Consider the following 23,152-nt stretch of genomic DNA (forward strand, 5'->3'; position numbering starts at 1 on the left):
ACTCTTAAAATTTAGTATTCTAAAGTTAGGAATCTTCACACACACACACACCCATCCCCTTGTAATATCAAATGAACCTTACCTTGGTATTACTACACAGGTGATTATAGAAAACCGCGCCCTCTCGTTGGTAAGCCACTGAACTGGCTGTCTTGCTACCTCGTGTTTAGTGTTCTTAGAGATCGTACACTAATTCACATGAATTGTTGTAATAATCACATGCGTAGTAATATTTGAAAAAATTATGGGACGCAGGCTCGGTGATTATCGTTGAAATGTTTTCTCTAATATGTATCGAACTTCCGGTAAACCGTTAATCACCTTGTCTTCATCCAATAATTGTTAAAGAGGCATTTGGATGATGAAAAACCGTTTTTGTATAGTTCAAATAATTCAAATATTTTGAATTATATTTCATATTTTTCAATCTTCAATTATCATCATGAAAGCCAGATTGGCAACTTTTTTTATGATTGCGAAAATTTGATTTAAATATTAAAATATCAAAACTGGGGTTGAGTAAATGACGCGTCATGTACTCTCAACTTAGGTACTACAATTTTCCAGCCAAAAATGTTTCGCCAGCCTGGCCTTCATAATAATAATTGAGTCACATCATCATCCAAATGCGACTTTAACCAATTTACGTGTAACGTACCAAGGTTAACGTTACACGTATGACAAGTGGCAGGACGTTTCGATTTCTAAGCCATAGTCGAGACTGCCAGCCAGCCATCTCTCCTCTTCGTAGTGCTACAGTCATCGTCGAACTTTTCCCTGCATCTTCTATGGAAAATCTACAATTGGACAACGAACAAACGAATCAATGAATTGAAATATTTTGGACATAATATTTATGGTTGTGCATTTACTTACAGCATCTTAAAGGTGTATGGCCCTTGCTCCCCTTCCATCAGTTGAAGAGAGATCTCTCCTGTGCTTAGGTAGAGCAAGAGCCTCCATTTCAGTCGCCCGCCATTCACAAGCCCCGAAAATTCAGGACTTGTCAATGGAACCCCTCGTGCCTTTGAGGAAATCATATCCTCTGAGGCTTCCTCGCCAATAGACCAGGTGTATGACCAGGCACCGAGTACTTCCTCTTGGTACCTGGTCATCGCTGTGGTAGGCTGAAATTCAATAATATAAGCAATGGTAAGCATTCCTGAAAATAGAGATTTGTATGACTAGACATACATAGCCGGCCTATATTAATAACGTTCTTTTTAAACGAAAATCCATTCTTATTTTTATATTCCTTAATTATAGTCTACACATATAAAATACTGGAATGTACCTTTGTCTTTAATAACACCATCATATCGCGGTGTTCTTTTATCAGGAGCTCGTTGTGGTTCTCCACGTTCGCGCTCTTGTGGAGCAGCATGTCTCCTTGATTACCACGAAAGTCGCATCCACGAACCTCACACTTCTGCACCCTGTTAGGGCACGTGAACATGTGCTGCGTGGCGTCGCATCTGTGACCACAAACATTAATTGAAATAATGTCTTAATAGTTTTACACTTGACTGAGAATTGGAATTCCAATTTAATGTCTTAGGAAAAACATTTGAAAAGGCCATCACAAATACTCACATATCAACATTGTGGCTGTCATTTGGTCCCTTGAAATAGGGACAAACAACCTTCCGCTTCTTGCACTCGGTGCCTTTATGGTTGTTAATTGAAATTCTAGGAATTTCAAGTTGGCACCAAGTGCAAGTTGCAGGTCTGTATTGGCATTCTTTCTCGTGCCTTGCTGCTTTCCTCCTCTGCACCTTCACTTGGCACCCAACATTACGAAACCTGCAGTTTGCCAACCTAAACTGGCATTGGGTCAAGTGGAAGTCGTGTCCGTCCACTCTTCCCGCCCACGAACATCCGTCATTAAGGCACCTGGCAGACAGTGATGACACCAGCGTAGCCAGGGACACATTGACGGATGCCGCGGATAGGGGCCTTCTACACGAAGGGCATTTCTGTCTGTCTTCTGGGCCATCTTTCAGCCTATCGACGCATGCGTCGCAAAACGTATGCCCACATTCCAATACGATTGGCTTTAACATCAATGAGGTGCTAGGATATTTAAAGTAAAAAACAATGTCAGTCGTTCTGGGAATGATTTGTCTTAACATTAATATTCATTATAATGTAACCAGCACAGTTTGTTTCTCTAGTTGGACCATTCCCTTAATGCAGAGAGAAGTAATTTCCCGCCCAGATCTAAGTAGCCACGCTTTCTCGCGTATTCATTTTCCATTGTCTACTTTGCCACGTTGCGTCTATCAAAACCACTATTGGGCCCGATGCGTAGGAAAATCAAACTCAAATCAGATCGAGATTCTCTAAACTTAAAGGGAAAAACCCGGAGGTAACCCACACATAGCAGCTGCCGTACGAATTGAAATAGCACTACTTAACACTTCAATTACTTCAAAAACGGCTACAAACTACCATTTGACCTTTCTTTGATTGACGTCCGCTGAAATGCTAGTCGGCGAAATACTGTGACCATGAGGGTCGCAATTCACTGCGATCGATTCTCAACATTACTCTATTCAAACTCAGACATTACACGGACTCGTTGTAATATTGGTTTTTGATTCTGTCAACTCAAATCATTATTTTATAATTTTGACTGGCGGAATTGAAAGTGCTCCAATCAAAGGATAACTAGCAACTACTGAGTTTGCAGAATATTGAGAATACCCGACACTTTAATAATGCTTAACATATTTATTGAAGCGGATTTGGAATACAATAACGAAGTTTTTGAAAGAAAAATAAAAACTTGGACACTTTTGACTTATCTGCCACGACGGAGGTATTAAAAACCATCAAATATACTAACAACAGTAACAAATAATCATTGAATTCTTACCAGACATCGCAAATAACCACCGTGTGGCTCCTTTCCATGACCAGGCACTCTCCCACAGTCCAGTTACTTTCATCGCCTGAATACATTATTATGAATGTAGAATGTAGAATGTAGGAATAAAATAGATAGAATATAATCGAGACCGTAAACCAAGATATAACTGCAATGAGTGTTTGATCAGTTGAGTTGTCACGCATGTGCTGTGGTATGCTGGATACCCGATACCCAGGTTATGTTTGACCTTTGTACTGGGGACTGTCAAATACATCTATTTAACAATTAGTCATCGAGTCCGCATGTTCTACGAGTCTTGTTTCGTACACCATGAGGGCGAGAGGTCTAATTTTTTTCAGTAGTAAAAACCTAGTAATCCGTCCAATAAAAGATGCAAAAAGCGTTGAAATTTTGATCTCAAAATCGACACTTTTCGCTACTATCACTAATATACCACTAGTAGCTAAGCCAATCAGAGGGCTGGATTGGTTATAGTATGTAAATATGTTTTTACTAATAAAATGTGGTTTATGCTCTATAGGACTTCTTAGAACTTTGAGGCTGAAAAAAAAAATTTAAATTTTCACACATTCATCTTTTTCATTGTACTTACCACTAGTATTAGGAAAATGAATATTTATTTCTAGTCGCAAATGACAGTCTATGACAAAGCTATAAGTAGGGGGTGGGAGAATCAAAAAATAAATACTTCCATTCAAATTAGAATTACAGAAAATATTTATTCCATGTAAAATTTATTTATTTCCTGTCAAGGTATGAAAATTCTATGCAAAAGAAAGAGCGCGTAATCCAAACTCGTCACCTGCAACATCGGTTTTCGTATTCTCTCATTTCCGGCCGCACGCATCTTGTCAATGAATGTTCTAAAAGTAAAGTTATTAAGTCTAAAGTCCAACCTAATAAATAAACAGTAACTGGTATATTTCAGATATATATCAAATATCAAAAACTTTTTTTGGCTATCTTCAATTAAATGTATCCGAAGTATCAAAAAATGTATCCTATATGAATCATAGTGGCTAGCTAAAAGATAATTCACTGTGCTGCACCCTTTAGTTACACATGCTTTGCATATTTTTTGATTATGTCATTCAATACTACAAAAAAAAAAAAAAAAAAAGAAATTCGATCCTTGAGCATCATTCCCTAACTTGACGGCAACGTGCTAAGAATACTCCCGATCGCGCACATTATTTTACAATGGATTTCAGTCCTTCTTCAGCGAATGGTCGGCCTTATAAAAAAAAATTCATATTGCTACAAGAAATGGTAGCTTGCATACCAAGAGGGGGCAACTTCGACAGCTTGGTAGCAGCCGGTAGGGTGAGGGACATCACCTTCTATTCCAGCTTTTCCAGCCAACAGATGTTTGACCTCATCAAGGCTGGAATACCGGCTGCTGCCCAGCTTGATCCAAACGGGTAAGTGATGAATGTTATCGCGGAACATATTCTTTAAAAAAGCTTTTATTATAATTAACGCGTTCGTCAAGTATTCAGTGATCGTGATTTGGAATATTTCCTCGCCTAGGATAAGCTTGTTCAGATCGAGCAGCAGAGGAACTTCTGTGGAGAGAATCTCCAACGGCATCGTTGGGGGACGAGAGCTCTTGTCCGGCCTCAAAGGTTCGAAGTCGGACAAGGTCTTGATGTTCAACGAACCACGGAGATCCTCAGGTAAGTCAGTAGCATCTAAAAATCTAAAAATCTAAAAATATTGTCATATATCCTTACGGGGGAGGGGTGGGGGAGAGTGGGGAAGTAAACAAAAGAATCTAAACTGGACTACCTGTGAAATAACACTGACACAAAACAGCGCGGGCGTTGACACAAGAATCAGTACAAGTGAAAATGAAATACGGTTATATTATTACTGCATGGAAGCATGGATCGTATGGCTCTTTTATTATCAATGGTGGAAGGCTTGTTTAGAAGTGGAGGATCTAACTTCCAAACGGATGAGACATATACGTTATTCAATAAGAAATATCCTTAACGAGAGTTTAATTTATCAACTAAGGGATTTTCAAACTTATTGGAAGGGCTTTCTTCCTTAACCGTATTTCCAAAATGCTATTGACTAGTTCGTTACTGTGTATATTTCTACAAGATTTCGTCATTTTTTTCAATAAAAAGTTTCCTTCAACTAATTAATGGTTTTCAAGACTTTGAAATCACTATACTATATTACTTTATACGTATAGCTCTGTTCATCAGGGGGAGGCGGCCAATGGCACATGTATAAGCTGATGAAGATATATGTGTCTGTCTTGAACATATTTGCTAAACTTATCTACTTCTACATAATTATACATTTATTAAAATACCTTCCTTTTTTGTTTGTTTATAGATTCTCCACTGCCGTCACCACAATCATCTCCAGACAGATTGGGAGTAACTGGTAATTACATGTATGACAATAAGTGTCTGACTTAAACCACCTACTTCTACAGGAATATGAGCTCATTTTTCTGGCATACCTTCTTGTTTTATTTTTACATAGGTTTTCCATTGCCACCTCCCTCACCACCTTCATCTCCTGTGGGCAACAGGAGAGCAAGAGCAGCTGGTAAGTACACTTATGGCAATATGTTCCAGGATAATTTCTTAATATTTACTTGATATGTACTTCTACAGCATTATTTATTTCTTAGAATAACTTCTTGTTTTATTTTTACATAGGTTCTTTATCGCCACCCCCCATCACACCTGTGGGCAACAGGAGAGCAAGAGCAGCTGGTAAGTACACTTATGGCAATATGTTCCAGGATAATTTCTTAATGTTTACTTAATATGTACTTCTACAGCATTATTTATTTCTTAGAATAACTTCTTGTTTTATTTTTTACATAGGTTCTTTATCGCCACCCCCCATCACACCTGTGGGCAACAGGAGAGCAAGAGCAGCTGGTAAGTACACTTATGGCAATATGTTCCAGGATAATTTCTTAATATTTACTTGATATGTACTTCTACAGCATTATTTATTTCTTAGAATAACTTCTTGTTTTATTTTTTACATAGGTTCTTTATCGCCACCCCCCATCACACCTGTGGGCAACAGGAGAGCAAGAGCAGCTGGTAAGTACACTTATGGCAATATGTTCCAGAATAATTTCTTAATATTTACTTAATATGTACTTCTACAGCATTATTTATTTCTTAGAATAACTTCTTGTTTTATTTTTTATATAGGTTCTTTATCGCCACCCCCCATCACACCTGTGGGCAACAGGAGAGCAAGAGCAGCTGGTAAGTACACTTATGGCAATATGTTCCAGGATAATTTCTTAATATTTACTTGATATGTACTTCTACAGCATTATTTATTTCTTAGAATAACTTCTTGTTTTATTTTTTACATAGGTTCTTTATCGCCACCCCCCATCACACCTGTGGGCAACAGGAGAGCAAGGGCAGCTGGTAAGTACACTTATGGCAATATGTTCCAGGATAATTTCTTAATATGTACTTAATATGTACTTCTACAGCATTATTTATTTCTTAGAATAACTTCTTGTTTTATTTTTTACATAGGTTCTTTATCGCCACCCCCCATCACACCTGTGGGCAACAGGAGAGCAAGAGCAGCTGGTAAGTACACTTATGGCAATATGTTCCAGGATAATTTCTTAATATTTACTTGATATGTACTTCTACAGCATTATTTATTTCTTAGAATAACTTCTTGTTTTACTACATAGGTTCTCCATCGCCACCCCCCATCACACCTGTGGGCAACAGGAGAGCAAGGGCAGCTGGTAAGTACACTTATGGCAATATGTTCCAGGATAATTTCTTAATATTTACTTAATATGTACTTCTACAGCATTATTTATTTCTTAGAATAACTTCTTGTTTTATTTTTTACATAGGTTCTTTATCGCCACCCCCCATCACACCTGTGGGCAACAGGAGAGCAAGAGCAGCTGGTAAGTACACTTATGGCAATATGTTCCAGGATAATTTCTTAATATTTACTTGATATGTACTTCTACAGCATTATTTATTTCTTAGAATAACTTCTTGTTTTACTACATAGGTTCTCCATCGCCACCCCCCATCACACCTGTGGGCAACAGGAGAGCAAGAGCAGCTGGTAAGTACACTTATGGCAATATGTTCCAGGATAATTTCTTAATATTTACTTGATATGTACTTCTACAGCATTATTTATTTCTTAGAATAACTTCTTGTTTTATTTTTACATAGGTTCTCCATCGCCACCCCCCATCACACCTGTGGGCAACAGGAGAGCAAGAGCAGCTGGTTTTTCCGGAAATGGTGAGAGTGTACATGAATAAGAGATTGGACATATGAAGAAATTAAATGTTTTTATGATAATTATTGCTTTTTAGATGCTCTAAATCAGTATCTATATTTGTATTTATATCTTTTTAGTATACTAAACATCGTCACTTATCCTTATTAGATATTGAAACAGATGAGGAAGACACGGATGAAGGTTTGTGTATTTCTAAAACCAAAACCTTTATTTAATGTGTTATTATTCAAACTCTTCCTTTTTTTATTTCATTAGCAAGTATCACTGGGATAATTTGATATTGCTCATTATTGTTGTTATTCCACCGGGGACTATTCTACAAGGGCTTGGTAGGAGGTGTTCCTATAATGGACATACTCTATTTACGACAGGAAAAAATAATGCCAATTATTATATCCTGGTTATATGACAGCTATATGGTCCTTGAGATGGTTTGGAGATGCTGTTTCAATGTATTCTTTATATAAGATTAATACAGTGTATGTTAGCTCTAGGATTGTTATTTGATGCCACTTACTGACGAGCTTGGCCATGGGTTATTAATAGAGTAGATATCCTGAATATGACAAAAAACGCAGAACATTTTGAAGAGTAGAAATGGATACACTGTTGTTTTTATTGTTTTTATAGAACAGCTGATCCCGTGCAGCCCGAAAGTGGGATTTCTTGGGAGGGGCATGAAGGGTAAGAATATTGCAAGTTATTTAGTAAAAATAAATATTGTTTGATAATATCATAACATATTCAGTCCTGGTATCATTAAGTAATATTTCAAATTATGTATCTATAGGTATTGATTATGTTCCTTTTATTCAAATGCCAATAATCTTCAGTAAAGAACTGTCATACACCTTCTGTCTGCTGTATTTGTTTGTTTGTTTCTTCATTTCCAGTTTCTTGATTCTGTTCTTATGAAAATAATTAAGCTTATTTTCCTTATTAGATATGAATCAATTACAATTCCAAATTAAACATTATTTTATGCCAATTGCTTATATTCATGTTCTGCTTATTCTTTTATCTATTATCATTAAGTTTCTAACTCAAAAAACATTTTGTGCTTTTCTCTTAGTTGGGTCCCTGGCTGAAACCTCTGCACAGTTCATTAGAGAATCACACAAAGCTGGTATGCTATTGTAATTACTACAGTCCGTTTTTGATAGTATAAGGAAGTAACCACGCACAAAGCAATTCATCTGAGGCACCAGGGAAACAAAATAGTACATTAGGTTTACCTATTTGTTTTCCTTGAGACTCGTCTTGAATTGCTTTGTGCATGATCAACAAACAATGTGTAATGCTGTGTTCACCGATGAATAAAGCTTTATAATCAATTGATAGTTACTGTATATTAATAAGGTATAATAATTATTATCTAGTGCATGATTTGGACTACATCCACAGCATGTGTGGAGGGGATCTGATTTTTCTTCCTCCAGGGTATAATGAGGTACTGTAATTTTTATCTATTATTAGCTATAATTTATATATGAAGCTATAACATTTTCGTTTCAACAACTTTTTCTGGGATGCATAAATGGTTCTCATGTTAATGTTTTTTTTGTTACTCAAATTTTTTACAGGCCTGTTATCATGCCATCAATCTGGCAAGGCCATTTTTGGCGATAGTGACCACAGGAATGGGTGGCGAATTCGAACGTCTCTGCAGGTAAATGGGACTTAGGTAAAATTTATATCAAATGAAATATTAAAAACCAATAGTATTAAAATATCGGATGTGTTTTAAAATTTAAGGTCTCTAAATATCATAAGCAAAGACGCTTCCATGGCCAAGCAGAACTTTCCTCTGCTGTTCTATGCAAAAGCAGGAACAGTAGATGGTGAAGAAAGTAAGTTAATATCTTTTTGACTGGCTCCTATCATAAATCCTATTTGATTTTGTAATATTTGTTTTTGCGTATTAGGAAATGATGCCATTCAGAAGATTTAGTCCCCTCCATGCAATATTCATGTTCATTCTCTTTAAAATATTCATATTCAACCTCATATCAATTGAACCTTCCCTGGTAAAACATGATCTGCAAGTTTAATGAACCAATAGCTTTAAAAATCATTGATAATGTATAAGCATTTTGTCCCTAGTGGAGTGATTAAGGTCTGAAAAGGTTTGACATCATGAACATATGCTTATATTGCAAATTGGCTCCTACATGTACAAAAGCCTTATGAGAAAGTCAGTGAGTTCTTGAAATATTAATAATGCATTTTTTTTAACAGTTTTATCAAGATACACCAGCAGTGGTCACTGCCATGGTCTGGATGTATTTCTATGCGTGCCAGACCAGAGTGAAGACCTGAGTCTTGTGATTCATGAATATGGTTAGTAATGATGCATATTGTAGTAGCATTGAAACTATGGTTTCACTGAGACAAAGTACAATCTTTGAAAACTGTTTTGGAATAATGCAAATAAAGTTAATACCTTATGGTAAACAAAGGTTATATCTATTTCCTTGGCTATTTATGGGGGATGTATGAGTAGCAAAATGGACTTCCTTCTCGCCATAATTAACAGTCATGAGCAACATGTGATTATAATAACATGGTATTTCTGACAGGTTTTGAATGAACTCATGGTGTCGCTATGGCAACACGGCCAAAACAATGTCAAAACAATTATTTTCTATCATTTTGTACTTAAAAAACATATGAATATAATTTTAAAGCTGCAAGAACTAATCTTTTTTATGCATTTCAGTTGCGCGATGGACTGAAAATCGGCCGCGAAATAGACAAATATGAACGGCGTCGCTTCGCATTTTTTTACTGAAATTTTATTGAGTGAACTATAAACAAAAAATCGCACGATCTCGAGTACAATATGGAAATTAATAGACACGAGTAATGTTTTGAATGTTCTTGTACTTGCACGAGCCTTTAGGCACCGCAGAGACGGGGGGTTGGGGGGTTGCAGCCCCTCTTTTTCCAAATATCCACTAAAGTTTGCCAATCAGCCCCCAACGTTTTGACTGGTCTTCTATATTTTCTATTCTTAGCCCCCCCTCCATACCCCCCCCCCCCCCCCCAACCCCACTTTTTAGGGAACTCTGCCGTATTTCATCCTGCGCAAATATCTGTACAGTATGCTAAAGGTTCAAACGATACCAGTGGCGGATCCAGGATTTTTTCTAAGGGTGAGGGGGTTGTAGCATTGATTGAGATACTTGTTTGGCGGTAAAGTAGCACAGGGTTCTCAAACGGTAGTAGGTCTTATGAAAACGATTATTTGCTGCAGGCGAGCATGGTTGTTTCAGGTCCCACGTACGGCGTATACAAAAAAGAGCGAGCAAAATGTGTTCGGCACCTTTGTTTTGATAAAACTTGCGATGCTGTTGGTGTTGTCATGAAAAAAAATAATAAATAATAAATCACGATAGGGGGGATTGCTCTCATAGGGGGGATTGCAACACCCAAAACCCACCCCTAGATCCGCCACTGGATACTGACTCACAATCAATATAAATAGTTTTGGGAAAATTGCGAGTACTTGTACAGCAAAAACTGAAACTTAAATTGCAAAATCTTGCAAAAACCAAGAAATATAATTAATGAAAGTTACTAGTAATCCATTTTGGCGAGCAAATACCCGAAACTAACTGAACGAGTGCAGGTTATATTTTTGGCCACAACCGAAGGAAACGAACGTTCCAAATCGAGCGTATCTATCGGCCTCAGTCGAGTACAATTGCTCTCGTTTTAATAACTACAAACAAACGAAAATTTCGAGGGAACGAAAGAAAAACGAGCACGACTTCGCCTTCAGTCCTTGTGGACATATACTTTATAGGTTGTACTCGACCAAGCACAAGGAATAACGTGCACCTGGAGAAGAGGGAGCTCTCCTGAAGTTGCTGTACTTTGGAGTTCGAGATTGGGAACCGAAACAAAGCGACCGTTAGGGACTAGTCATAAAGCATGCGGGGGGGGGGGGGGGGGGGGGCGGGGGGGGGGGGGGGGCGGCAAATTTAGATACCTGGAAGACAAATTTTGTGTGACCCACGTATCCCCACACGGTTGCTGAAAAAATACGTGACCCACCCCCATTTTCAAGGGCAAAAATGAAAAAAAAAACCATGCAAAGTCGTCCTATTTCTTTAATGGCCCACCCCTTGTAAGGAGCTCAAAAATAATTTTGCCAGTCCACCCACCCTTGGCTTCATCGAATGTATTACTTACATATGTTCAGCCCTATTTACTTTAACAGCTACGCATGATTACATATTAATTACTAGTAAAGATTTCACACTGAAAGCACTGCGTTCCCTGAATCCTTATTTAACCGATTTATTTTTCATTTTCGATATTGAGCTGAGATTCATTTAAACTAGAAATAAACAGGAATGGGAAACATACCAGTCTCGATTATTCAATAATTTAGGCATTTTTTCAGAGTTTCTCAATTATTATGTAATGATAAAACTAGAAAGCTGTCGGATAAATAATTTTTTTTCTTTCGTATTGTGGTATAAGATAAAAGCTATCATATTTTTCTTTGTAAAGGGTGAAGGGTGGGGTTGCTTGATTCTCACTTTTCGGAATTTCCTCAGGTATATGGCCTCTAGCATAAAATTTCAATAAGGAAAAAGAAATAATCTATTCATAAGAGAAAAATATAATGAGAATAAAGACAATTTTCGATAATTTAATTTTCTGTTAAAAAAGGTTTGTTTGTTTGGAAAATTTGTCATCTTGAAAGCTTTTAAGCATTTGATATTGCTTTTGAAAGTAATGACAATCTTGCAAACCTTAGCCGACAACAGGTAGTTTCATTTTACCATGAAAAACGTACATCAATATTCCAATTTACTGCATCCGCAGAAGTTCATAACTAGTTATGAACTTAACCTTCTGAATGCATCGGAAATTCTTACATGTAACCTCACTTGTTGACTAACCTTAATTTACTTGTCAAGCGACTGTACAACGTCTAATATTTTGTATTTCCATTTCTTGTTAACAATTCCCTCCCTGCAATTTGTTCCCTTTTTTCCTTTTTATCCGACGCTCTTAAACTCACAAATAATATGCATCGAAACAACATTTTGCACATTTCCAACCTGTTGAACTCTATTATGTTTTAAGTACTTTGAATCAACTCTTGTAAAACTGTCATATTAAGAGTAGACTGAATGAGGAAGGAATTTGCACTGCTCTCGATCAGGCAATCAGAGTCGAGTATTTTTTTCAGTAGTTTTTTTGATGTGTTCTTTCCCGGGAAATGACATGTCTATATCGGCAAACATGTTTCTTTTTTTCCTTTGCCACTTCAATATGTCTGGACAGTTAATTGACCAATAAAATCTTAACTTGTTCGTTCTCAGTATTAAACTGTTCGTTCATTTACTTTAATGTCGCAATGTTACACAGTTTCCACAGGTTCCAGTAGTGGCGACTTTGTCAATTCTATATATTTTAGCAAGTTCTAGACATCGTGATATCAGTTTGATGAATTGTTACTTGAAGTTGATTGCAGTTTCCATACGTTGTGCTTTGATGCATTGATCTTAAGCGGCGGTTATTAACATTTCTGTTTCAAATGCTTTTAGGCATTTCTGTTGTCAACGTTTATACGGCATTCTTTTTAATCACATTTAGTTAAAGCTGGCCAACCCTTCGCGCGCTGTGGTGTTATAAGTGTTTTTTTTACAGACCAAATATTCTGCTTTACTTTTTAAAAGTAGTTTAAAAGCGAAAAAAAGTGCTGTCGCGTGAAAAGTATTTTCTCGTAGTTCCAGTTTTACAAACCAAAATCCATAAATGCACAAACCTTTATTATAAATACTCAGTATATGATTGATACTCAGAAGTTCGTCGGTGTCCTTGTCATATATAATAACTGTGTGCTGGACTGAACAACTTTGGTCGTTTTGGATTACTATATATTATTGTTATATATTATATATTATTATTATATATTATTATTATATATATGAATTTATTATTTGATAATGAATTTATTAGTAATAATAATAATAATAGTAATAATAATAATAATAATAATAATAACTTTATTACTCTCTCTATTTCTTCTAGCCGGGCACAAGTGCCCTACTAATCGGAGAGACAAAAATCTTTAATTTCGATCAATAACACTATAACAAGTAAAAAAGAGTTTAAAAATCGAAAAAAAAAAAAAAGAAAAAAAAAAAAAAAAGAAAGGAGAACAAAAATGATACGAAATCCGTGATAATGAGAATGAAATTCAACTCCCCCCTCTCTCAAAAAGTGAAAATATGATCATCCTCATTTTAATAAAAAAAATACAAAAACAATGACTCCTCCCCGCATCCTTCCGATATCGAGTTTGCTCATTGCGGGAATTAATCTAATCATACGGTCCTGTAGGGGTGGTAGTCCTATGGCCGTTTCTCTTTATTTTAACAATCCAAGTTTAGAAAACAAGCTCTCTTTCTGTGTTGTTTGATAATAGTTCAGTTGTGATCTTGATTATATTCATAATTATTCCAATCAATTATAAATTCGTGCACTCTTTTCTGATTTTTAATATATTGTTTTCAATGTTTTACTTTCGAAAGGCACACAATTAACTGAGAAATGTATTTGCCTTCAAATATATATATAAATGTAAAAAAAAATTGTTATACTTTCCTCCCCTCTTAATAACGAGCTTCAAAAAAAGATCCCCTAAATCTAAAAATTCGTCATACCCCTCCCCCCCTCCATCCATTTCATACCATCTCTCATCCAAAGTTACCGACCCTATCTTGAAGCTTGTGATGGTGAGAAGAATAAAAAATACAACAACATTTATTTACACCTATACAACGAAAAAATCATGCGTTTGTCTGGTCTGCGTTCCGATTCATCAAGCTAGAAAATGAAAATAAACTGCTTTAATGTTTTAAGGTTAATGCCTTCTATAATACATTGCATTAGATTTTGTGCAATAATAGACGAGATATAAAGGGATATGAAAACTGTCTTTGATCACGTGATCTGTTAGATTGCTAGACACACCTCCAAAACGAATAAAATATATAGTCAATATGTCAAGGCAGATTACTGTAAGGGTTTATAATTAAAGAGTGCCCATTGGCATTGGTTCTCATTCGGCTAATTACCACAACAGGATTGAAGCTATACGAAAAAAGAAAATGAAATACGCCACTATTCAATGAGCAAACTTGAAACTTAAATGAGCTCCTTTTATTGATATCTAATTTTATGCCAAATTTGATTTCTCTCTCTATCCACTAGAGAGAGAAAAAAATAACTGTTTTTTACTAACGGAATGTCATTCGACCAAACAAAAATCACTTGATTGGTTTGAATTACAAATGTGAAAATTTCCCCAAAGCATGACGGTTAGTCAGTTATTAGCCATTCATCTTTAAACTGCTTTGCGTATTCATCTACTTCACGAATTATGAACCTTGACTACTTTTCCGAAGTTAAACAGAGATAAAAAAAAAAATGTTATCCGCTGGTTACAGAGAAGAGCTCTTCTTGCTGATCCTCTTTTTTGTGGTGACTGTAATCACAACATGCCGATGATTCGCAGAAATGAAACGCACATTGATGGCTATGTTTGGTGAGTATAGTGGGAGTCTATCAAGTTTTGTTTCTTATAAGCAGAAAAAGGAATTTTCTTATTGATAACTGCTCTTTCGTTTGATTTCAAAAGTAAGATTTTTACGCAGCCGCTGTATACAGCTTTTTAACTTATATAATTTTAGACATAAAATATTAAGTACTTTGGGAGACTAATTACGGTTAAACGTTGCTTTATCAATTATGGTTTGCTGATTTCCGAAATAGTTATTTTTATTCAAGAATGGAAAAACCTTTTGATAACTTTATCTAAGACTTAAGAAATGAATATTAAGCTGCTGCAGGGAAAAGTCAACTAGGAAATGAGCGCCAAACGTAATGCAATGGTTAGATTGTTAAGGGAGTTATTTTGATGAGCAGATAGATGAAGCGTGAATAGACAGTCATTGTCAGTTTCGCCTTATGTTTTCGGAAGCCGTCTTGAATTGCAAAGTGACCATTTCAGTAAACCTAAATACACTATTCGGAAGTGCAGCCAAAATCATCTTTTAAAGGATATTTTTAACAACCCTATAAGTTCCATGCAACTGTAATAACAGCTGTAGACTCATTTCAACGTCCTTGACAACGCGTTGTCAAGGACGCTGAATAGGTCTATTTCAATTTATTCATGATGTTTTTTCACACCTCTTCACAATCGTTATTCTATTTTCAGGAAGTGCAACAGATGTCAAAAAAAGCGTTCCATCAGATGCAATAGTATTTTTGCACTGATTCCAAAAATACCATTGGGAGATGCCATCATGATGATTTTCTTCTGGTGCCAAGGAAACAGTCGCACGCAAACAGCAAGTGCCCTTCGCCTAAGTCGCAACGTGGTAACAAAATTTTTTGGACTTTTGGACGGCGTGTGTTCAAATTCGATAGAACAATACGCTTCCTTCCTTCCTTTTGGCGGCCCGAACTGCGTGGTGCAATGCGACGAAAGCAAATTCAACCACAAGCGCAAGGTAATATTTTTAAATTTTTTTTTTGCGAGCAATACGGGTAAAAGATCAAAGACGATTAAGACTTATACCATTATGTACGATAATTCCTTAGTGGGTGACTAATAAATAACAGTTTTCGATTATTATACATTAGTTTGGGGAAATGTATAGAGAGATTATTGCAGCGACATGATACGGAAACCGAATAAAAAAAGAAAGATGTCATGCAGGCTCGTAATATGTGTAAATATATATATATATACATATAAAATCAACAAATTATCCGCTTTCAGAAAAAGAGAAAAATTAAAACACGTGTTTGAATAAAAAAAAAAAACTCTATCATCATCCCACGTCACATAATGCCGGGTACAAGCAATGTGATTGTTCAAAGTATTATATACCGGGAGAATTGATGCATGGGACAGGTTTACCATGACAGATGAGTATCGTATCATTTCATCGTATACATTCACTGTTTTTGTAAAACACGGGTTTGATTTACCTCGCGGATATCGTGAAACGATAAGAAACGTTTATTATCGCGGCCAATTTAATGCATCTCTTCTCTTTTCATTGAAAATCTCAACATACCCTTAGATAATGTGCAAATGACTTTAGAAATTTATCTTTAATTATATTGCGTTTTATAGTACAACAGGGGAAGGCGCACTCAAGAAATATGGGTGTCCGGAGTGATAACCACCGAATATCAGCCAGCCAGAGGTTACTACGAAGTAGTGGAAAGAAGAAATAGAGATACCCTTCTGCCGATACTTGGCAGGTGTCTCCGGCCGAACAGTGTGCTGCACACCGACGACTATAGTGCCTACGACCAGATAGGAAGATTCCTTCCCCAGCAAGTAGCCACTCACAGAGTGGTAAATCACTCCCTGAATTTTGTTGATCCCGTGACCGGGGTACACACGCAGGGAATTGAATCCAAATGGAATCAATTGAAGCTTAAGCAGAAAGAGCGGAAGGGAATTTCAAGAGAAAAACTGCAGACCTATTTGAATGAGAGAATGTGGAGGGAATGGAATGGAACTGGTGATGAGCTACTTTACAACTTTTTTGCAGCTATTAGTTATTGTTATACTAACGGGCCTGTGTAATAACTATAGTGCATCACTATGAAGACGGTGCTTCACGAGGACAACTTGCAACGCTGTTTTTGCGTAACGTTGTTGTTAAAATAATAAGATACCTTTAAGCATTGTTCCAATACCCCTCGGGTTGCAAAGACGCTTTAGAGCTCAACTACCTTCAAATACTCGTAAGATAACGATAATTAGAAAATGGGCCATAATGATGCGCAAATAAAATTAAGTTGCAATTTGTCCCACGTTACACCGCCTTTAATTACAAGATTGGAGCAAACTTGTAAGACTCTTCCTGGAGAAAGGGCAAAAAGGTCATCCTCCATTTAACGTTTTATTTGTTCCAGTTTGTAAATAGAAATTTGTTACAGTTCAGTTATATATATATATATTCACAGAAAAACTACAGGACCCACGCACCTCTTCAAACAAATGACATACAACTGATTGGCATGCACTACACTCCAAAAAATGGTTAATGGTTGTTTCTGATCCATTCAGAAACGTTGGTTCGATTCCAACAAGCCATCATATAAGGAGTTGAGAAACTGATCAAAACTTGCAGACAATTCACATCCACCATACAACTAATACTCGGGTATGCACAGCTCGATTGACATTACAAACTGCGCGCAGTACTGATACCTTGAATCTTTTCTTGTCGGACTATAATGCAGTAAGTCCGATGCATAAGTCGGTTTACGATAAAGGCATGGAGAGGAGCGTGTTTACAAATATACTGATATTTATCGTATTATATGTTGTGTCAAGATATAGGTTCAATTGTGGCTGAAACTTCTGAAAAGAAATGAAAAAAAACAAACATGCATTGCAAATTTATCAAGTTCAATGTGTGTAGAGACTGTGCATTTTAAAGTACACAATGAACAAACAGGATTCCCGGTTTAGAAATTAAAAAAAGAATGAAAAACTAATATTGACTACGATTCCCTCGATTCCACGAATCCTACGAATCCCACGATTCCACGACTCCCACAATCCTACCTACGCTACGATCCTACGATGCCACGATCCACGACTCCCACGTCCCCATCGTGGGTCGTAGGCGTCGTGCTACGACTACGATGTCGTGCTACGTCTACGATAAGAATGCCTCGAAGACCAGCATCCTTGAGTGATCCACTACTAGTACTACTACTACTACTACTACTACTACTAGTACTACTACTACTACTAGTACTACTACTACTACTACTACTACTACTACTACTACTACTACTACTACTACTACTACTACTACTACTACTACTACTACTACTACTACTACTACTACTACTACTACTACTACTACTACTACTACTACTACTAGAGTGTAATCAAATATCCTGTGAAGCGCTAATGACTAAATAGTACAAAATAGTGCTAATTAAACAATAGAAGACAATGGAATTTGCATGAAATTGTGCTATTTAGTGTTACTAAAGTTTCACAGATTTACTCTTTGACTACCTTTAAAAGCTCTTTAAGAAATTATTTCTTAGAAAATCAAAATACTTTAAATAATTTTATAGTATAATTTAGTAAATTCTATTATTGTTTTTTTATAGTTATTTTTAGATATTATTTTACAGTTACTATTTTTTTTCATTCAATAATAATTACTAACTAATAGTTATAATTTATTTTTTAGTGTACGGGTTTTTATCTTGTAGTTATAATTTTATTTTTTATTGTTACACATATCTTCATAGTTTAATATATTAGAGGGCCACAGGTTTGTTAGCATATTGCTATTTGGTGCTACCCTCGGTAAATAAAGAATAAATAGTTTATATCTATTATTATTATTATTATTATTATTATTATTATGATTACTGTGGTCACAATACCTCTAACGTTATCAACTTTTGTCGTCCTTCAATAAGACAGCAGAAGAAATTGGTCAAGAAAAAACAAACTACAAAATACTAAATCAAAAGAGCGTCGTCTTGCTATGTGTTTTTGGTGTGCTATTACCCATCGCTCTAACGGTAACCGTGATAATCGTACTCAGAAATCGCTGCAAGCAAACAATCAATAAAGGTCAGTAATTTTAAAAGACATTACATAGTTCAAAGAAAATTAAAATTGTTTTTTTTTCTCCTTGACAACGTAACATTAATTGTTTGTTACAAACTTTTTTTTATAGAAAACGAGACAGATGCCCGTGATGACAAGTAAGAGCAAAAAATGTTTTAAAACTAATATCAGAGGCAAATGTTACAATCGACTTGCATTCCTTATTTTATTTGTTTTACATAGAAATATAAAAAAATTGCTTTTGGGAGAACCTGAAACAGGAAATAACTTAACATGCATGAAAAGCAAGTTACTTAACAAGTGTAGTAGTAACATTGGTCATGTGCTCCACTGACTCCCAGATCAACAAAATAGCTTGAATATTTTAATATTAGTTTAAAAAAAATAATTATTTTAATATTAGTTTTTAAGAAAACTAATCATAAATTATTTCTATTGTTTAATGTTTAGTCAAAATAAAATAATTCCTTGTAAGACTTTTTAGAACAATTCCTATCTAGTTATCAGTTAGACCATTTTTCAATTCCGCTGCGGGGAAAGAAAAAAAATCTGATGCAATGGTGATGGATTCGCCATTGTTTGAGTCGGAACCATTGAATCTGCAATTCTATAGGCAATGCAATGAAGTTTCATGCCATAAGAAGTCGTTTTGGTCGCTTCGCTGTTGGAATATAAGTAAAATACGTACAGTGACCTGACTTTATCATACATGCTAGCATAAGACATTTGGTTCCAATATCTATACGCATTTTTATGAAGCTGACTGATAATCAAAAATGAATCCCTTATCTAAGTATATAACCTAATGCTTTTTGTTGTTGTTGTTGTTCAGTAGTACGTCTCTCCAATATATTCTTCCTGAGGCATCAAATACCGTAACCTATGCCGAAGTCAAAAGCATTAGAGATTTCCGATTTAGCGGATTATAGGCGGAATAGGCATATACTAACGGAATAGGTACATCGTGTAGCTGATGCGTTGTGAATTCAGTCAAACCGTTAAATAGGTGCCGTAAACTAAATCAAACTAACTTCTGAATCGTCTTTGTATTTATATAGGGTATTTTTTTCCCCGATTTCTCGTCAACGAGCATCCCTATCCTCTTTATCCTGAAGGACCTCTCAATCTCTGGGCCCCGAGCTTCACTGCATGTTAATCGTAGCTACCAAGAAATGAGTCTGACTTTCCACTTAATGACAAGAAAACTATTTTAATAATTTGTAGTCAGCTACAAGACAATAATACTGAATATTCCATTCTTCATCAGACAGATACAAAACGTAATTGCTACAATTAAGACAAATAAATATTCTAGTCTTCATCAGACAGATATCATGTTAGCATGTCATATATACGTACAAAACGTAACTGCCACAAAAGACAAATAAATATTCTAGTCTTCGTCAGAAGACACCAAACCATGAATAGTCCTCCAGCTTGCCAAAGCTTTCTTATGCTCTCGAGCAGCAGTTTGAGTTGACTCGAGAACACCAGGGATTGCATCCAGCAAGCGGTCAAGTCTATCCTCTCTCGTCACTTTTTGTCTTTTGCTAGACTTGTTCTCCGGCTTCACTGAAGTTCTTTTCCTAAGATAAAAACAACACATGAAAACCACGTTTTACAAGCCATATCTAAGAATTTGAGCACAAATTATTACAAAATATTAAATTATTATCAAATTACCTATCTTCCTCTTTCTCAAGTTCCCTTCTATTGTTGATCTTCTTGAGAATTTCTGTCGAGTCGTCATGCTGTAGGTTTTTGTCATCCACGTCAACCACATACTTCGTTTCCCTAGTATTAATAGCCTTACAAATTTCTGCAATTTCTTGTTTAGCACTTTTCTCGCTGCTAGATTGAGAAGACTCGTATTCATCATCAATTATTTTTGATGTTGATGGTGTTTCCCGCTGCGTTTTGTCTGTTGACGTGGTATCGTCATTCCTATAAGAATAATTTTATATTATTATCCTCTTAACTTACGGAAAGCACTTTGCACCTGTTTAATCATTGATTGTACCTTGTAAGTAGAGCGTTGTTGAGCAGTTTAGAAGCTCGTTTTCTTAGGCGCTCTTGTAAAGCCTTGCAAGCGGACTTATCCTCGACCAAATACTGGTCTCCTGCTTCTCCCATCACTTCTGCGTGTCGTCTCATGTAGCTCAACACGCTTTTCCACTCTCTCCCACATGTATTTACAGCCTGAAGAATGAGAATATCCTCCAGTTCTGTATAATTTCTTCTTGCTTTTCTTTGTTTTTTCCCGTTTTCCATCGTGTTCAATGTTCTTGTACGAATGATGAAAAGAGTGCCTTGCTAGCAAACGTGCCCACGTGCGCTAAGCGTGAATGTTATCAACCTTCTTGTGTTTCCTAATTGTGTTTGTGTTTTGTTTCCTAATTATGTTAATAATAATGCATACATTCTAAGTGCACGCACGCTTTGACAAGTTGTAGCAAATTATTTGCATATCTTCGCCTTTGTAAAAGTTTATAGGTATTTATTAAGTTCAAAACAAGTAATGGATGTTCCTCCTTTCCCAACCTTTGTTGTGATGACGCTGTTGTCTGTGGTTACAGTTGTAAAACTTGTGCTCCAAAGATCACCACGCCTAGTTCCTCTATTTCCTACCCATGTTATAGGGAATCTGCTCATAGCACTTCTTATGCTGGTCTCTATAGTACCAACAGGGAGATTTAACCTCTTAGCCCGACTTCTTGGCAATCAGCTTCTTCACCGCCAAAACAATGGCATCGATATTTATCGTTCAGTACGGAGCTACCCACGCGTTTTTTTGGTACATGACCGGGGAAACACCTGAATCCTTTGATGCTATTATACGAAGAATAGCCGTAGACGTTACTCTTCCAAGACATACACCTCGAGTACCAGCAACTAATAGACGAAGAGCTTGCAAACTTGACGTCACAAACAGAGTCCTCATGGTTGTTATGTGGCTAAGGCAATACCCGAAACTGTACGTCCTCGCATTCATCTTTAGAATAAGCAAAAGTACCGTTGCTGAAGAAATCTATCATATCGTTCCAATTCTGTTTGTCCGCTATCAAAATTTTATCACATGGCACTCTCTAAGGGTTTGGAGTAATTTTCTGGACACTCTGCCACATTTTTCAAACGCTGTAGGTATGATAGACGCCACGACACACAGAATTCAAAGACCATCTGGCCCAAGACAAGCAGAGTTTTATAGAGGCGACAAGAAATACCACTTTATAAGTACGCAAATAGTAATCGATACAGACGGATTGATAGTACTACTTGTAGCTGGGTAAGTTTGTAGACTTGTCTAGGTTTAAGATAGTAATGAATGAATGAATGGATGGATGGATGGATGGATGGGTGGGTGGGTGGGTGGATGGATGGATGGATGGATGGATGGATGAGTGAATGAATGAATGATTATGATGGTCATAACGATATGATTTACCCTGACACATTTGTTTACTACTGAAAGATAAATGCATACATTTTTCAGTTTTCCGGGGCGTATGAAAGATGCAGAAACATTCAGACGACTTCCTGCTATAGGACACAGGAGAATAAGAAATCTTCCACAACGAGCAAGGCTGCTTGCTGATGGGGGATATGCTAACCGCCCTCCTCTCATTACACCAAGACGTATTGCCCACAACAGAAGACAGCGAGATGCTAACAGGGCCCTGAGATCACTTCGTATCCGAGTGGAGCACACTATTGGTTCTCTTAAAGTATATTCGGCTTCCTCAGACATCTTTCGTCACATGAGACCGTTCCAACCCATCGTAGTAGCAACCTGTGGATTTCATGCAAATCGAAGGAGACTAATTCTTAGAGGACTGTAGGAAAGAGAATATCAACTCGTTTCTTTACAGACTGATTTCCCCCTAACGATACAATTTGTGGAATATTCGAGAAACTTTGATAACGTTTCGTCAACCTCTTTCTTTCCAAAGACTTTGCTTACAAGTGTAACTTGGATTTTTCCTTGTAGATTTGAGAACACTGAAGTATGAAGGCCGATTTACACGGTACAACGTTTGCTTACGAGTGTCGCATGCAATCTGCTTACGCCATCCTTACAACATGGCTATCACTGTCGTATGCGATTGTTGTAGGGTTTTAAATCATGTCTTAAAATCCTCAGTGGTAGCCGTGTTGTAAGGATGGCGTAAGCAGATTGCATGCGACACTCGTAAGCAAACGTTGTACCGTGTAAATCGGCCTTAACAATTTTAGTTGATATAATACATGTTCGTCAGCAAAAATTATTTGTTTATTTGTTTGTTGAGTATAGACTGATTGTGTACTCATATCAA

At 36.5% G+C, this 23,152-nt stretch overlaps 2 protein-coding genes and 1 long non-coding RNA gene across 3 annotated transcripts; 2 read left to right on the forward strand and 1 right to left on the reverse strand.

Annotated features, from left to right (window-relative positions):
• The first annotated feature begins 4,688 nt into the window (after positions 1-4,688).
• On the forward strand, positions 4,689-9,613 carry LOC148913718 (uncharacterized). The gene is made up of 19 exons (XM_089038563.1): positions 4,689-5,293; positions 5,396-5,461; positions 5,575-5,627; positions 5,746-5,802; positions 5,917-5,973; positions 6,088-6,144; positions 6,259-6,315; positions 6,430-6,486; positions 6,597-6,653; positions 6,768-6,824; positions 6,935-6,991; positions 7,105-7,176; positions 7,325-7,357; positions 7,808-7,861; positions 8,250-8,303; positions 8,557-8,627; positions 8,761-8,846; positions 8,933-9,027; positions 9,416-9,613. Exons 1-19 carry the CDS (start codon positions 5,130-5,132, stop codon positions 9,520-9,522), a joined length of 1,311 nt encoding a protein of 436 aa, XP_088894689.1. The 5' UTR covers positions 4,689-5,129; the 3' UTR covers positions 9,523-9,613.
• A 9,087-nt stretch (positions 9,614-18,700) lies between these two features.
• On the forward strand, positions 18,701-19,741 carry LOC148913719 (uncharacterized). The gene is made up of 3 exons (XR_016120714.1): positions 18,701-18,842; positions 18,949-18,976; positions 19,672-19,741. It is a non-coding gene; the product is annotated as an uncharacterized LOC148913719 (long non-coding RNA).
• A 3-nt stretch (positions 19,742-19,744) lies between these two features.
• LOC148913720 (uncharacterized) lies at positions 19,745-22,093 on the reverse strand. Its single transcript, XM_089035252.1, has 3 exons — positions 20,860-22,093; positions 20,523-20,783; positions 19,745-20,425 (listed from the first exon to the last, which is right to left on the reverse strand). The coding sequence occupies exons 1-3, from the start codon at positions 21,108-21,110 to the stop codon at positions 20,233-20,235; spliced, it is 705 nt and encodes a 234-aa protein (XP_088891378.1). The 5' UTR covers positions 21,111-22,093; the 3' UTR covers positions 19,745-20,232.
• Positions 22,094-23,152: the final 1,059 nt, after the last annotated feature.

Source organism: Actinia tenebrosa, unplaced genomic scaffold (assembly GCF_029948245.1).
Source record: "Actinia tenebrosa isolate PJP-AT-01 unplaced genomic scaffold, QUT_ActTen_1.0 PGA_scaffold0__85_contigs__length_37466705, whole genome shotgun sequence".
Lineage (NCBI taxonomy): Eukaryota > Metazoa > Cnidaria > Anthozoa > Actiniaria > Actiniidae > Actinia > Actinia tenebrosa.